Source organism: Gopherus evgoodei, chromosome 16 (assembly GCF_007399415.2).
Source record: "Gopherus evgoodei ecotype Sinaloan lineage chromosome 16, rGopEvg1_v1.p, whole genome shotgun sequence".
NCBI classification, from domain to species: Eukaryota; Metazoa; Chordata; order Testudines; family Testudinidae; genus Gopherus; species Gopherus evgoodei.
In genome coordinates this window covers 14474729-14491341 of record NC_044337.1, presented here as the reverse complement: position 1 = coordinate 14491341, position 16613 = coordinate 14474729, and the positions used below count along the sequence as shown (strand labels likewise).

The following is a 16613-nucleotide window of genomic DNA, read 5'->3' as shown; positions in this document are numbered from 1 at the left end:
TGAGAAGGAAAAAGGAACTGAGAACTGGGTTGGCATGGAAGAAGTTAACTGCCCTGAGCCCTACAAGTAAATAAAGTGGATTCTTACACTACTCTCTGTATCCAGAGGAGGCTATGGCTGGTTATTTTAATGAACACCATTGCCTCCACCCTACATGGTGTGGATCAGAGCATTCCCACCTCTGTGATCTCTGGGATAATGGCGAATACAGCTCATCTGCTGTCTAGATTAGGGGGCTCTCATATTACACATTACCAGGCTCCATCTCTCCAGAGGGAAATTTCCCCTCAGGATTCGGGGCATAAGAATCACCCTGGAGATCAAGAAATAGTCTCATCACCTTACAGACAGCATTGCAACAGCATATACAGTTGCTTAGGTGTCTTAGAGGGAAGCACCATGTCTGGCCAATGCCAGACGCACGATCCCCCACTTTATGGATGTGGCCTGGCACGTCTACGTAGTTCTCTACCAAGACAAAGCTTCAGTTGTTCCAAGGCACTGTGGGATGAGGAGTAAACCAGCTTTCCTCACCTGTTATACAGATACTCCCACACAGTCTGGGGCAGTATCACCACCAGGTCATCAATGTAATGGTATTTATTGGGCGGGATCCCTGCAAACCAGAGCGAGAGGCAGTTCAATTGGGTCCTGAACAAGGAGCAGCGTTTTCCGACAACGGAGGGGGACAAGGACTTGACGGTAGGTATCACTCATCTCACCAATGGGGGAGGAGTGAGGAAAAGAAAAGAAGGAGCTGATGGGGAGGGAGCAGGGGAGGGAGCAGGAGACCCTCAACTGTTGCTCTAAGGCAGCTGAAGCCTTCAGGCAAGTCCCGCTCCCGCACACTGGTTTTTGGAGAGTTCGTGGTTTGACTAGAGAGTAATAAATACTCCCAGGGAGGACGACAGACTGAGTTTTTACCAGTCTATAAGGGTTCCTGGTATCAGCCCACCCCACCCCTCCCAGAAGTCACACTGAACACCAGCCTTGCTGCTAACATAGTAGTAAATGGCAGTCAGTGCAGCTAAAGCACCAATAACCTGTTACACTCCCCCAGCTGCATTTACCTCTTCCCTTCCATTCGGAAGCTACGCAAGAGTTTACCTCCTCCACCCTATTAGCTTGCTAAATGCTTGTTTGAAAACAATTGCTGAAATGAAAGCGATTGTCTCCCAGCACAGCATATCCCTCCAGGCCCCTGATCAGCGGGACAACGATCTGTCATGTTCCTGAGTGCACTGGAATCTCTGCCAATTAGGCGGATTCTACTGCAATACACGTTATACTGGGAACAGAGCTGTGGCTTTTATCCAAATGCGTCCGTGTGTGAGTCAGCAAAAGGTGTGGCCGGAAACGTCCCACTGCTGAGTGAACACTACAATTCCCAAAGCAGGACGCCTGACCACTTCCCCTCACCTCCATGTGCGCACAGGAATGTGTGGTTGGTAATGGGACCAGGCTCTGCAAAGGTGTTGAATTTGTTGAGCCACTCTCGAGAAATGTAGAACTGCAGCAAGGTGGGTTCCTTCATGGTGGCAAGGGACACGACCTTCTGCCGCTCCCGCACAGCCTCCTCGCTGCTCTTCCTTGAGGAGGAAAGGGGAGAGACAGTGAAGCAATCCCCAGTATCTGAGCCCTTGATATGCTAACAGCACCGACCAACAGCTCCAGCCAGGAAACTCACTCACCTGTAGAACAGAACATAGGCCTCCGCGTTCTGTACCACTGTCTCATGGACCTCAGTGACATATTGATCGTCAAACTCATACCACTGGCCATTGATCACGTTCTGGCAATACGCGATGTAGTGCCCACCTGGAATGGAGGGAATGTAGCAGCACTGGGACTCACCATGCAGAAAGAGGAATCAGGCCTGGAATGATGTCAGCGACTGAGCGGAGATGACTCCTGGGCTGCTGGCCCAGCAAAGGGAAAAGTGGTGTATTGCAGAGATTTTAGTATGGCAGGCCTGCCAGCAGGGATGGATTCTGGTGCTGTGTCAGCTTGGAAGGGGGCTGCAGGTGCACGCCCATTTCCATTTATTCAGTTCTGCCCTCCCTGACAAGCTTCCCCCTTGCTGAATGAGAGGAAACACTCCTAGGGGCCTCACTGGGAAACGGGTCTGAACCAGCACAGTGGTGGGGATCTGCGAATACTGAGCAACCCGCCACTCCAGCCTGAAACAGGTAGAGCCGGAGGAAGCCTAGCAGTGCAGGAGTGAGCCTTCTACTGCTTCTTGCTTCATGCACTCGAGTGAGGCTCGAGGCTGCCCTGGAAAGGGCGACTTCGTAGGCAACAGGAAAGGAGGAGGAGACTGCAGACAATGGGACCAGGCTGGGACAAGAAATCTGAGGAGGTTTAAAAGAGGATCCCAAAGTCGCACTGGGAAACCCTGTAGGAACATGCAGCTTGGACAGCATCAAAGCCAACTCCACTACAAAACATGCTGGCATGTTACATGCAGCTCCTGAGGGGAGAGTCAAAGTAAAAACCTAATGCCCTGCCACTGCCCAAAGACCAGCAGCAGGATACCGCGCTCAGAGCTTCAGGCTATTCTCAAGTATCAGAGGGGGAGCCGTGTTAGTCTGGATCTGTAAAAGCAAGCAAAGAGTCCTGTGGCACCTTATAGACTAACAGACGTATTGGAGCATGAGCTTTTGTGTCATGCATCTGATGAAGTGGGTATTCCCCCACGAAAGCTCATGCTCCAATACGTCTGTTAGTCTATAAGGTGCCACAGGACTCTTTGAGGCTATTCTCAGACACACGTATCAGACCAATCTCATGCCCAGGCATTTCAGAGACAGACTTACTGCCTGCTGTGCCGTGATGGCAGATGACAGACAAGAGATCGTAGGTGGTGATCTGGGAGACGCATTCCTTGGCCAGGAAGGGACGAAGGTCCAGTCCTTCCAGCGGGAAGGAGACATGGCTGTTGATTTTGAAGGAATACATGACCTCGTGCCGGAACCGTTTCAAGTGGATGCAGAGGATCTAAGGCACCAGAGGATACCCAAATCAAATACAGTTCCCTCTCTGGACCCCCTGATCTTTATATGAATGTCCTCACACTATAGTCACTACAACCTGGAAGAGGTGTTGATGGCCCATCAGTTGAAGGTCACTAGGCCCTTTCTGATCTGCTAATAAAATAGGACTTTGCTATTTTCAATTCTCGGTTCAGCAACTCTTCTCTCCCCACCCCCCAGCTAACACGGGAGAAACAAGCCTCCTCCACTCACCTCAGGTAACCGGAGAACTTTGCAGTATTTCACGCCATTCCGCAGTCTAAGAGAGAGAGAGTCAAGTTCCCCATGAGAACTAAGAACGGGGACCCCAGGCTAAGCTGAGCAGGTCACATTTGAACTCCATGGCAAAGCTGGAATGGACTTCAGTGAGAGCAGCCTCCCACTATGTATCAGAGCATGGGCCACTGGCCTCACCCCTCCATTCTCCTCAGTATCCTCTAAGTGCCCCAATTCACTCCCCTCCTTCTTCCCTTTACCACAGCCCCCACTTTTCCTCCCACCAGCACCAAGGTCTCCAGTGGCCCAGAACCAGGGCTTTCAAGGTCACTTTCAAACCTAGAACTCAGCAACTCGCAGTTTAGCAAGCCAGTAGCGGGGGGACATTTGGCCGAGGACAGTCAGTTTGGGCAGAGAGAGGTTAATGGAAAGAGCACAACATGGAGGACACAAACTTACTTTTTACACCGTTCACAGCTGTACATGTTGTCCCCTGGAGAGAGAAAAGACAAGCGTCGCAATGTTACTGAAAGGAGGAACCATGAGGCTGCAGCCCCCACAAGGAAACAAACTCTCCTCCCAGGTGGGGAAGCCGGGTAAAGCGCCTGCCTAGCAGAGATAAAGCAGATCTGGGCAGGAGCCTCTCTGCCACCCCCCTATGCCACTCAACACAGGCATAGCACAGACAACAGACAGCCACCACGCATGCAACGTGGTGGTGTCTATTGAGGTGGAAGGGAACCCGCTTTGCCCTCCCACAGTGGTTCATGTGTGGCTGGAGCAGCCTCTTCTCCCCAGTTAAAGCAGGGATGGTAGGAAACATGCTCAAACCCTCCTTTCCACTCCCCAGATTAACACAGGGGCAAAATGTGTTCAGTCCCTCTGCTCTCCATCCCAGGGCGATGGCACAGGAGACTGTCCTGCAGACAGAACCACACAGTCTCCTTCTGCCCCCTCAGTGAGGGCTCCTGGTGAGGAACCTCCTACATGAACACAAAATGCAAATCTTGCACTCCTAGGCGTAAGGGTCGGACTGAGGTTACCCAGACTCCTCAGCTGGGCATGCAGAGTTGTGGGAGAGTCTCTTTGTAACACTTCTGCCCTGTGGAACTCATCCCCCACTTGCAATGCCCCCAGGGAACAACCTGTCGGGACCAGGACCTTGGGAAACATCTAAGGAGTCCACAGCCCAGGTTTAGTGGTGCTGCCTGCAGGAAGGATGAATGCTACACAGACTGGGTCCAAAAGCACCAGCATACAGTGCAGTCCCTGCTTTGATCGCCCTGCTGCTGCAGCCAGCACATGGGTTGTCTCCATCTCTCTGTCTTACATAGAAGCCACAGGCCCATTTATCCTCCCTGAATACAACAGACAGAGGAGCCAGGGCAAATGTTACAAATTCAGCCAACCAGACAATTTACCAGAAAACACCACAACACCCTGCAAGCAATGCAGGAAACGAGCAGCTCAAACCCATCCCCAAGCAAGCACAGCTGAGCCTGGCAACCCCACCTTGTTCCTCCCGCCCAGGAAAGTCCTTGCATAGCACTACCACTGGGCTACGGACTCCCACTGTGCACAAAAGGGAAAGACAATCTTTGCTGAGCCCACCACACCCTAGTTCCAAACGGCAAACCCTGCCCCGGAGTAGATGGCAAACGGTCATTCCTGCTCCCGAGGAATGCAGTTTCCAGCCAGACTCCCAGAAGCTTCCATTTGTTCCAGAAATGCATCGGGGAGGGTTCTGGACAGCTTCCCTCGGAGGCGGACAAAGAAGACAAGTTATGCCAGCCCTCCCCAAACTCACCTTTCAACTCATCGGCAGCAAAAAAGGCAGCAAGACAGTCCTCCAGTGTGACCACAGGACCCCAAAACCAGCTGGGGATACAGGACACCACAAACCTGCGGAAGGGAAAGGTCATGCAAGAAAGAAATGTGAATGTCACTGGTGATCTATGCATTTTGGGTCTAAAATTCCCCGGTAGTGTGCTGCTTTCTGTGAATCAAGCCTGGAAGGGCAGCTCAGGAACAGCATCCCACAGCATTATGGGAAAGTGCTGGGTCTTTCTCCGAACTGGGGCTGCTACTGGGACCTCCCACACCAGGAAGGGCCAAGGTGGTGGGTGAGTAGAGGATTTAACCCTTCGCTCTTGTAGAGTGGCAAGAAAAGGCAGGCACTGACAGGTCCCGGACAGAGGTTTCCACCAGAAGGAAGGCAGCCACAAAGGAACATTATTAAATGACTGAAGGAACCGATTCACCTGGAAGGAAATATACCAGTGAGGATTTGCAATGTCCTGCACCTTCAGCTCACAGGTGTTTTACAGTCAGGCCATTACTACTGCACACGGTTTATTTTTTAAACACAATTGAAAATATGTTTTGTTGGACTAAATGAGGAAGGAGCGAGGCACAGTTGTTCCTTGCTGTGGATCTTACAGATACAGGTTCCTGGCTATGGATCTTAATTCTTTACAGTGACTTTTTGACACAATTATATCCAATATTTGTGTCTCTCTCCTTCATTTCCCTTCTGTAAAGAACCAATCAGCTTGTTACACTTAAGGGTAACTGCCTTCCAGTAACTGACGAGAGCAAAGCCGAAGAGGGTGAGAAACTGCAGAAAGGTCGCAAGGTAAACACACCTCCTGATGTACTCCATGATGAAGGCAATCCAGCCTTGCGAAGTGTAATTGTCCCCACAGGCCCCTGTCTTAGCAGGCACATTTTGGTAAATGGCGGAATGCAGCTTGGCCAAGTCCTCCTTCCCAGGGATCGGCAGCGACAGATCCTGGAACGTCTCCACCGTTGTGGATACCTGAGGACATGCAAAAAAGTCTGGGCCTCCAGTGTACGCAAAGGAGCCGGTACTCAGCCCGGAACTTTTAGCATCACTTGGGCCCATCTACACTAGGAAACTGAAGCATTGCTGACTGTAGTAGGCAATTTTCAGCACCGCCACCAGGAAGAGTCTGGCCCCGCCCCAGCCATGCTCTCCGAAGCAGCGCTGAAATGGTTTTGTCCAGTCTACACTAGGATTATTCCTCACTCGCAAACAGGGTAACAGAAGTGTGGTCACTCCCCCTCCTAATGGCCTAGTGTTCCCTACAGCTCTGGCCCCAAGTTCTCCACAGAGAGGCCCCCCAAGTCCTGTCCGGCTCCCTCTATTTCGTTGGCTCCTCCACCTTATTCTCCCTTTGCTGTGGCCAGCTCCATGGTAGGACACACACACACAATGGCGAAGCTAACTGAGCTACACAGGATCAAGATTCTGTATGGCACATAAACAATAACACAGACTATTCCTAACATGCCATCATTTTAGTAGGGCCCTCAAATCCCAGAACATTTGGGAACAGCTGTTTCCCAACTAGAGGTTTTTTTTTGAAGCAAACAGGCCCTGCTGTTTTATTACTTGATTAATGGCAGTAAGGAGACGCACTCTGTCGCAGGTGAGGCATTGCACCAAGCTGAGAATGGAGCCATCAAAGATGTCAGAAATAACGCTGCGATAACGAAGCTCTTTCTTCTTCTTCCCGGAAGCCAGCACCTGGGCTGAAAAGACACACATACCCCTCCATCACTTACAAGCTCTTACGTAGCTTCAGCAGAGTCCTGCAGTCAAGCTAGGGGTACGTCTCACTCAGAGTACAGCACAAGACAAGTGTGTTTTGTACCCGCTTCAACACAGACTGCATGAATCTCTCGGTGGTTCCGAACTTAAGCTTACATTAAGAACATCCTTGTTTCAGGTGACAGCAGGAAGCCGGGTGTAACAATCTGCACCAATGCAATGCACCCGAATACTGTTGGAGGTGCTGTCTTTGTCTCCACCCTCCTCTAACACTAGTTTAGAAGGACATGATGGGGTTGTGTAGCATTCCTGACGGCTTTAATCTCTGTAGCACTCTCTTCACCACTCACCGACTGTTTTTCCCCAAGGATATTTTGTCTTTTTCCCTCCAGCCATCACCCAGTTTTCCCCCATGCATTTCACACTGCGGCTTGCCTCACAGAATGTGGTGGCTGGCAGAACGTGGTGGTTTTGTTCTTAAACAAAACCCCCCACTTAGAGTGCTTTTTATTGGGCTGGAACGTCTGCGTCTGCGTGCCCACCCCCACCGGCTGAGGTCAGCACAGCTCGGGAGGGAACACAATTATTGAATGGCAGCAGGGCGAGGGTGGGGACACAAGCCATGGTGTTTACGGGCTGTGAAAGGACAGTGGGTTTAGTTTTGGGATTTCTTTGAGATGAGCCCAATTTTGTAACCTCGCAACACTCCCACACTAGACTAATGCTCTTAACTTCAATCCCGCAGGGAGACTAATTAATATTGCAACATCCCTTTAATAGTCAGGAGGCCTTGAACGGTAATGCTGCCCTGCAGTCCCTTGGCCACATATGCTATGAAGCGTAAGACTGAAGGCCAGTTCCGGACTCTCCCCTCAGTGCAGGGTAGCCCAGGAGTTCCTTACCGTGATTAGTAAGTTAGGCATTCCGATACCAAGAAGATAAGGCCAATGACAACCCTTTCTCATTGATTTCAGGCTGTATTTGGACAGCCAGGCATCCCTCTGCCCTAAACACAGCCACGCGGAGACCCACTATCATTCGTTTCCTAACACTGTTTTAGTAGAGAACATATTGAAGGACTGTCAGCCATGGGGTCAGGATTGCTTCAGTACTTCCCTCTTCTCCTGCTCCCTCACGCAAACGTGGCCCTTTGCCTCCATGGCCCCCTCAGCTTCTTGGCTGCAGTAGCTTCCCATCTATGCTACCTTTTTTCAGCACATAGGAAGGTCCCAGGCGCACAGGACTGGAGCGAGGGGGACTGCTGGACAGTTTGGAGTGCATCTCCTGGTGAACTGGGCTGCAGGGGCGCGAGGAGCAGCGCACGTAGGCGTCGTTGTCTGGTTCTGTGTGAGGAGAGAGACCACCAGTGAAACACCAAACGTGCCAGCCCAGCCGGTCACCAGTCAGTCCCAGCAGAATGCTGGTCTCTGAATCTTAGCACAACAAAGTCTTTCATGTTCAGGGAAGCTAGTTCCCAGCCCAGCCCACCACTCTGAGGACTGGATACCTGAGGAATCCTCTGGGTTTCTTAGAAAACAAACCACCCCACAGACATCTGCCGGCATTCCTGTCTCTGGAGCCCACAGGGCTGTAGGCTGGGTCATCACCTTTGGGTCAAGACAAGGAGTCACAGCTGGAGCACAGCCTTTAAATGCCAGCTCTTCTGCAGAACCACATGGCATCTCTCCACAGCTTAAAAATATTTTTTCAATGTTCATTGCCCAGCAATGACAAATACCTCTATTTCCCGGTGAAGGGGTGTCGCCCCCCCCACAGGTAGTGAAAGGGTTCATCTCGGCCTAGAAGCCAATCGACCCACCTGGTAGCACCTAGAGGTTGGGCCATGCCTAATTAAAGATGAGGCCAAGCTGCCAGAGGAATTGGGCAGCTTTTATAAACAGTCTGCTGCAGAGAGTAGCTCTGCAGTCACTCTCTGGGACTAGAGAGCAGAAGGACTGGGAGGGTCAAGGAGGAATCCTAGGGGAAGAGTTGGCCCAGGCATCCTCTCCTGAGTAGAGAAGAAGTCTAGCAGAGGCCAGGAATTACACACAACAGCACTGGGGAAGGAGCAGGCTCTGGAACTACGATAATAGGGCAGGATTTGGATTTCCATGGAGAGAGCCCTGGGAGATGCTCAGATGAGGAGCAGAGAGGGATGAAAGGTCAAGCCTGCGGAGGGCAGAAATGGATTTACATTTTGTACCTTTAATCTCTGATTTTGTTGGGGAATTCCTGGGTGAGCCCTGCAAGTCCCAGCCCTGAGAGACAGGGGAACCTAGGGAGACTGCAAGAGAGGCCAGCTGACAGGCTACAGGAGGAGGAAATCCAGGGAGACAGCAGCAAGGAGTCTGATGGAGCAAACCTTGGCTGCTGGGTATAGAATCCCTGGGTGGAATTTAGTGTCAGGGGCAGGCCTGGGTTCCCCTACCAGCCATTGGGGAAGGTGACATGAGGCCCTTCAGAAGGAGACAAGAATGATTGAGAGCAGTGAGAGGAGACCATGGGCCCCAGAGCTGGGTCCAAAGGCCTTTTGTAGGGACACTGAACTATTTGTTGGACTCTCTGACACCCCAGAAGGCACGGGATTAAATATAACCTGGCCAGAGGGCTGAGTCATGAGAAGAGACAGACCACCGAGGGACAGGAGCCATGGTTGGCAGGGGGTGCTAGAGACAGAGCTACTACTCCACACACCTAGCCATGAGGTGGGGCACCTGCTGTGAGTCCACTCTTCCACACACCCCTCATTACCTCCCCTCCTTTACCCCTCTCGGAACCAACCATTCCCAGGGTCAGTTTGTAGGATAATATGAGCTTTACATATTTATTCCACATTTTTCCTGAAGTAATTTTTAAAAGATGTGCAGGACCAGGAGTTCCTTCAGACTGTGCTCTGTTCGGGGTTACTGTGTCTTTTGGTTTCTTTTTGTATGTCTTGTGTTATTAGTAATAGTTGGTTTAGCATTAGCACATACAGTTCACTTCTTTAAAGTGCTAGTCTGGCATTACAAAACACACCTTTCCCTCAACACAAGTTTTTTTTAAATGATCAGATTTGGCAGAGGCAGCTCAAACTAGTAGCCTATCCAGCATGTAAACCATGTTCATCACCACAGTATTTGGGCACATTGAAGTACTTCTCTGATTTCTACCATAGCAGTGCATGGGTAAATGAGGCAAGTTGAAGGAAGCAGGTCTCCTGTCTTAGAAGCAAAGACATTCTGAGATCAGGAGTGGGAATGTCTACACAGTGTATCTGTCTGACATGCCTCAACACATGAATATGGCACTGGTTCTCTTATATGGTGAGATAGGGAATCTATATTAGTACCTTGTGTCCTACATGGGCTGGTAGGGCAGGGGGGAGGTAGGGTTTCAGGAGAAGCTCTGCCATCAATTGGATTCATGGTGGTATCAACGTCTGCATCCTCATCAACTTGTTCTGAGTTGCTCCGCCGGTGGCTGTAGGTGAATTTCCTGTCTTTCAGCCTCTCTTTCTCAGAGATCCCTCTCCCGGCCTCATCCTGGATCAGCAACTCTTGCTCTGCTAGGGAGCCGCTCATGCCCCCTGTCCTGCCTTGTCCATCCATATCACCCCTGTCACTGCTCGAATCACAAGAGAGGAACTCATCCTCCGAGGGGCTACGGTCACCTTCCCGCTTGTCATCTGTGTCACTGGAGTCAGAGTCTCTTGCCTCAGCAACAACTGGTTCCTTTAGCTCTTCGTGAAGCTGGTCCATCAGGCATCGCAGAAACTCTTGAGTGTCCTTAAAACCAGGAGCAATCCCACATTATCTACTGCCCATCTAGGGACAAAACAACCCTACTCCAGTTTCCACTTAGTTCATCTGTTGCCCACAAAAGTTAACCTCTAGGGGAATACAGGGAGTCCCACTCAGAGAACACATGGAGTTGGTGATATGCAGCAGATGGACAGAGGGATCCTGCCCATTTGACCAACTGCTCTAATGCCTGGGGATTAGAGTCCCAATTTGCAGCTAATTGTTTCAGCTTCTGCATTTTCTCAGAAATTTAGGAAGGAATCAGGATGGTCAAACTGGGCTGCTGCTACAGAATTTAGACAGTTATTTCGTTTACTGGGATGTCAGCACTGGAAGAACGTGGGAAACCAGGAGAAAGACAATCAAGACAGTGGGCTGCAAAGAACAGTACAGTCTATGCTACAAAACCAATCTTCAAGCTCCACTGATGTCTTCACATGATAACCCATTCCCTTACAACAAACAGGACATTAAAGTACTCTATTGCCAGGGATTAAAACTAGAAATCAAAGATAAATCGTGCAGGCCCCCAGGTGGCCCATGAGATGGTGGAGATTGCTCATGAGGGACCTCCCAGAGAACCACTTGGTGCCCTGACAGCTCTGGGTAGTGAAATTTTGAAGACTTATGTGACAATTTGGTTTAAAATATAATAACAGATCATCAGCTCTTCAATTTTAACTCTTTATGGCTGGAATTCCAATCCAATGCCCTTTGATCACTGGCAAATATAGCAGCCCTAGTGTCTCTGTTTCAGCAACTGATATTTTTATCATCATCATCATCTCGGTTTTCATTTGCTACCAGTGCCATGGCTTAAACACGCTATTGTCTGATGTCCCCTCTCTCTGTTCACTTTCTAACCAACTACACATTGAGGGTGACATTTCATTCTAAAGAATAAGTGGTGTTGTTTTTTTGTACAGTGAAATACTCCTCCCACCCCCTCCGCCCCAAAAAAGACATGCTCTTTTAAAAGGACTCATTTAAATTGGGTGCCGAGAAGGGTGTGCGTGTAATAAAGGTTGGTATTTGTAACCTTTTAGTGCAGGTGTACCCAGACTCTCATCTCTAATATAAGTAATAATAATACCACCTTGTTCTTCAATGGTATTTTTTATCAGATCTCAAAAGTGCTTGGCAAAGGAGGTCAGTGTAATTATCCCTATTTTACAGGCAAGGAAACTGAGGTACAGAGACGGTCCGAGCCTTGCCCCAAGTCCCACAGCAGGCCCCTGACAGACCCAGAAACAGAACCTAGATCTCCTGAGTCCCAGTCAAGAGCTCTAGTCATTCTCTGATACAGATGCAATAAATAACAGGATAATCCCAGCACCCAGCCAGTTAATATGGGCCCTTTATTCTTACATGAGGTACTTTGTTAAGCGGGCTCCACTAGAGTAGTAAGAATCCCATGATGTGAAACAACCTAGGCATACGTCTAGAAAGGCTTGTGTGTGTGTTGGATGGCCCACCTGCTGTGCATAGCCCCGGAACATGGGGTTGACCAGTTTAATTCCATGAGACAAGCTGCTTGGAACCACATAGCTTGGGCTGTTTAAGAACAAAAACCATTAGTTCACATATCAAGTCTGGAGCGGAACGGTGTAGTAAGCATACAATACAGAGAGGTAGTCAGCTTTAACAGAAACAGTGGAAAAATAGTTATGTTGCAAATAGTTATGTTGCTGAACTTCTCTGTTAAATAGAAATCATAAGATTTCAGATGGTGCAGGTATCTACCAAGTATTTTAATCTCTTCTCCCTACTAGTGACACTGATCCCTACTGTACATTCACCAATGCTTTGTCACTTTTTAAAATGTCAAGTGATGGAACCATCTGTCATTTCCGTTGCCAGAACAATTTGGTCTCCTTATTTATTTTGATTTCATAGACAAAGAGCAGTGCCCACCTCAAACAATCAGAACTCACAAGAGTTCTATTAAAATTACATTACACTGCTAAAAATTATTGCCATGACTCCACAGCTTGTTCCAAATAGTTGTAGTCCATTCCAAACCCACAACTTACTCATACGCTGTCTGTAGTGTTGTTGTAGCTGTGTTGATCCCAGGATAAGAGAGAGACAAGATGGGTGAGCAAATATCTTTTATTGGACCAACTTCTGTTGGTAGAACAGCTGACGCTCTGGTTACCTTCCCAGACCCAAAGAAGAGTCCCGTGAAGCTCGAAAGCTTGTCTCTTCCACCAACAAAGTTGATCCAATAAAGATATCACCTCAACCACCTTGTCTGTCTTGTACCATGATAACAATTAACACTAAACACAGGACACCACTTAGACACTCGATTTGATTCTTGGACTTACTTACATTTGCAGTTAGGGAGCCAGATCCTCAGCTGCTATAAACCAAATTATTTCAGTGGTGCTACACCAATTTACACCGGCTCACGATCTGGCCCAGGGTTACTAGTTCTCATACTGAGTCAACAGCAAACAACTGACAATCAAAAACACCTTCCAGGCTGACTGGTAAATATCACTATCAGATGCGAGTTGCTTTTTCCTCTGCAAATCAAGAGCAGCACCACTTGCATGGCAGCAGCCAAATATATCCCCACCCTCTTTTCAGCAAACCAATGAGCATAAGAGCAGCTCTTTGTTTAAAGCACTTCACATTACCATGCACGCTTTGATTCACTGGTTTGATATCAATGTAATGAATTTTCAGATGTTTCTAGACCCTGTTCCTCAAAAGATGGCTGGCTGATCACTAATTGCAGGGTGGAAGAAGGGAAGTACTACACCAAGTGCTCACCACATCTTCTAGAGCTAGCCCTAAAGCTTCAATTCAGGGACTGGGTCACACCTCTCGTTATTTTTACTGGGTTCATAACTGAAGTACGAACCGCTGTACACTTGCCTGTTTGGACTGGGGAGGGATTACTCACCGCTTCTTGTGCCAAACCTCAGAGACTAGTTTCTGGTAACTTTTGCACAATGCTGGCTTCTTGTCCGTACGGACCAGCCCGCCACACTCCAGAAAAAACTGTGTGAGAGGCGGACTAAAGAAGGAAAGATAAGAGAGTTAAGTGGAGGGGAATTTCTTCTACGCGTACATTTGAAGTCACACAGAATAAGAGGACATGTCCTAAGGTTGCTTTTTAGATGTAACATTTAGAAAAAGGGGAAAGAGGCGGTGCTGCAAATGCCACCCTCTGATTCTTCACAAATCGTTCCCTTTGGACAGAACGATTGGGATCCCTCCCCAGCATGTCTGAGAGATGCTGGAGTTTATTGCCAAGACAGGATGGTGAGAATTATTTTTTGGGTTGCGGTTCTCAAAGCCACCTCATTAGGGAGAACATTAAAAAGAAGCTGGGAGGAAAACACATGCACGTGCACCTATAAAATATTTTATATTTACTATATCTTAAAGATCACAGTTGAAACTAAAGGCCTGTACTTCCATCATCAGTCCAATGGTACGCATCCCTTTGATTTGCGCAGTTCCCTACTCTACAGCTTTTTATGCCTTAAACATACCATGATCCTATTTTTTCCCTTCTCCCTCCCTATTCTGCATCTGGGCTGATCTGCACACACAGCATTCACGAGGGAGGTCTTGGATTGGAACAGCCACTTTTTTATTTTCAGTGAGTATTCAAGGGAACATCACCACAGAATGGTCCTGTCACCTACCAGTTAGAAAGGGCCTGAAGCGCTGCATTCATGTAGCAGGAGTTCCCAAGGTTTTTCATTCCAGTAAGGCCTGGAGAAAGTGCAAGCGACATGAGACAAAAAAGGAATGTCACTTTTCAGCACCTCTTCCTTTTCAGAAGCAGCACATTTTACATTCCACACAAGAGGAAATGGAATCCAGCATGTCCCTTGCAGATGAGCTCAGCATCCCAGTCCTTCTGAAATCACAAAGGCTCTCCAGAAACCTCACAACTTAAGTCTTAGAGTCCAGAGGTGCAGTTATAACTGATCCCATAATTCAATATGGCATTACCTCTTGGTTTCAGATCATCCTCCTCTGATTCCGATTCCCCTTCATCAGCCACTGCAATTGGAACTGCCTTCAATGGATGAGCAGGCAATATAGGCTCCTAGATTAAAGGCAGAGAAATAAGCATCAGTGGCAGGTCTGATCTACAGAGAGAGAGAGACACACACACACACACGATCTGTACCCATTTATTCTGCCAGCCACTAAGAAGGTCCACCAGTAACAAAGGCACTGGCAATATGCACTGCAATAACCGCTTTACCTTCCCTGATGGCATTGCCTCAGTAACATGACGAGGCTGTCCAAGGAGCACCCTCAGTGATTTCAAGATGTGCCACAAGGGGCCCCAGGGACAGTCAATAGTGTCTGCAGTGGGTACATTTCTAGTTTGGCAGTTAACACTGCTGCAGTTCACGCCAGACTGGGCCACCCTTCAGAAGTGGCCAAAGACAGACTGATTATATAGACATGTACGGAGTTTTTAAAGCACGTTAGGAATTCCGCTGGATGAAAGTTGCTAAATAAATGCAAGATTATCTTGATGGGAAGCATCTTCCTTCAGATTTGAGAGCTCTCATTGCAACAATGGCATGTCCAATAGTAGGGAGTCCTAAACTAGTCACCTAACAAAATAAAACAAAAACCCCACAAAGTGTTCCATCTCGTTCAACAGTGTCCTTCTGACTTATGGGGTGAAAGACCCACCTGTTCGCTGAACTTTGATGACGGGGATGGAGCATGTGCTGCCAGTCTCTGGTCCAAGAATACCTCCTTTTCACAGGCATAACACCACACCCGGAATGTCGTCAGGTTCACGGTCAGGTTGTGTTTTTTGGCCTAAAAACCAAAATAGTGAGAATACTGAGAATCACAAACTGTAACTCAATTGCTAGAGTTTGGAACCTATACACCATAGTCATTATGTAAATGTCTGGGCACGAAAGGTGGCAGGGAATGGCTATAATCAATAAGCGCCCATGCTTTGTGGATCGGAGTTTAATTATTTGGAAATCCAACCCTGTCTGTCCTGATGAGAGAGAGAGGGTTATAGAGAACAGCTCACCTGTGCGTGAAGGGTGCTATGATCCGCAAAGGATTCCCCACACCCAACATAAGGACAAGCAACCTAGAGAGAGAGGAGATAGTGGGAGAACAGTTTGGGTGTGGCAAGATAAACCCACAACAAAATGAAAAAAGGGGGTTGTGACCCCCATCCCAGCCAGCAGCTGCCTCTGCATGGACCTGCTGCACTTCATAAGCATGCGTTGTAACCGGAGTCACAGCAGTACAAAAGACTTGGCACTTCTTAACCAAAAAAAAAAAAAAAGAAAAAGAAAAAAACACTCTGGCCACCCTTGCTCACATGACTCTATGAAACCTCCAATCCAAATCACTGAAGTTAGTTGTTCTGATCTATGTGTCCATAGATTTACAGATAGATCAGAACATTCAAAAATCAGATCAGATCATTCAAAAATCTGTTGTAAAAATAAGTTGCTTGTCTGCTGAAATCCAGATACTACGATGAGAAGCGCTCAGTTGGTCCACGTCTATCCTGTCACCTCTTCTCTTTCCACTGCTGTCTTTTCCCATCAGTCCCCTCATTCAAATGCCTTGTTTTCTTTCCAAAACATACTTGTAATAGAAGAAAGGACTAGAAATGTATCTAAAAAGAATAACTTGCCCCTGCAGTTACAGGTATAAGATCTATGAGTCTCATACTTCCGGGCATGCTGCAGCTTCCCGAACAACAGTGTCAAATCTGGCAAAATCTTATTCAGCTTTATTCCGCTGCTCCTACTAAGAGCTCTTCGGGGCAAGGACTGTCTTTTACTCTGATTATACAGAGCTCAGCACAACAGGACTAGAAACTACCGTGATGCAAACTAACCTTAAGTATCATAAAAGAAGTTGATATTCAGAGGCAATACAGGGCAATCCTTGCCCACTGCTCAGGGTGTTCACGGATGGGAAAGAAGATTATTTCGGCTCCTCATAGAGCAGCCCCAGCACTACCAGAGTACAAGTACTGGT

The 16613-nt window shown here is 48.3% G+C and overlaps 1 protein-coding gene across 8 annotated transcripts in view; it reads right to left on the bottom strand.

Annotated features, from left to right (window-relative positions):
- Window positions 1–16613, bottom strand: part of USP20 (ubiquitin specific peptidase 20) — a 44239-nt gene that overhangs the window by 12355 nt on the left and 15271 nt on the right. For 7 of the 8 annotated variants that reach the window (XR_003996742.1, XR_003996741.1, XM_030535341.1 and 4 more), the window contains 17 exons: window positions 15643–15705; window positions 15285–15416; window positions 14583–14679; window positions 14270–14339; window positions 13519–13632; window positions 12080–12158; window positions 10154–10589; window positions 8028–8165; window positions 6664–6803; window positions 5894–6066; window positions 5056–5150; window positions 3708–3741; window positions 3246–3291; window positions 2817–2997; window positions 1692–1818; window positions 1420–1589; window positions 535–616 (listed from right to left, as the gene is read on the bottom strand). Coding sequence is in view for 6 of the 8 variants with exons in the window: in XM_030535341.1 (XP_030391201.1) it covers window positions 535–616; window positions 1420–1589; window positions 1692–1818; window positions 2817–2997; window positions 3246–3291; window positions 3708–3741; window positions 5056–5150; window positions 5894–6066; window positions 6664–6803; window positions 8028–8165; window positions 10154–10589; window positions 12080–12158; window positions 13519–13632; window positions 14270–14339; window positions 14583–14679; window positions 15285–15416; window positions 15643–15705 (2177 nt within the window). In the remaining 2 variants the exon portion in view is untranslated. The remainder of the gene's footprint in view (window positions 1–534; window positions 617–1419; window positions 1590–1691; window positions 1819–2816; window positions 2998–3245; window positions 3292–3707; window positions 3742–5055; window positions 5151–5893; window positions 6067–6663; window positions 6804–8027; window positions 8166–10153; window positions 10590–12079; window positions 12159–13518; window positions 13633–14269; window positions 14340–14582; window positions 14680–15284; window positions 15417–15642; window positions 15706–16613) is intronic. The other variant, XM_030535346.1, reaches the window with a different exon arrangement.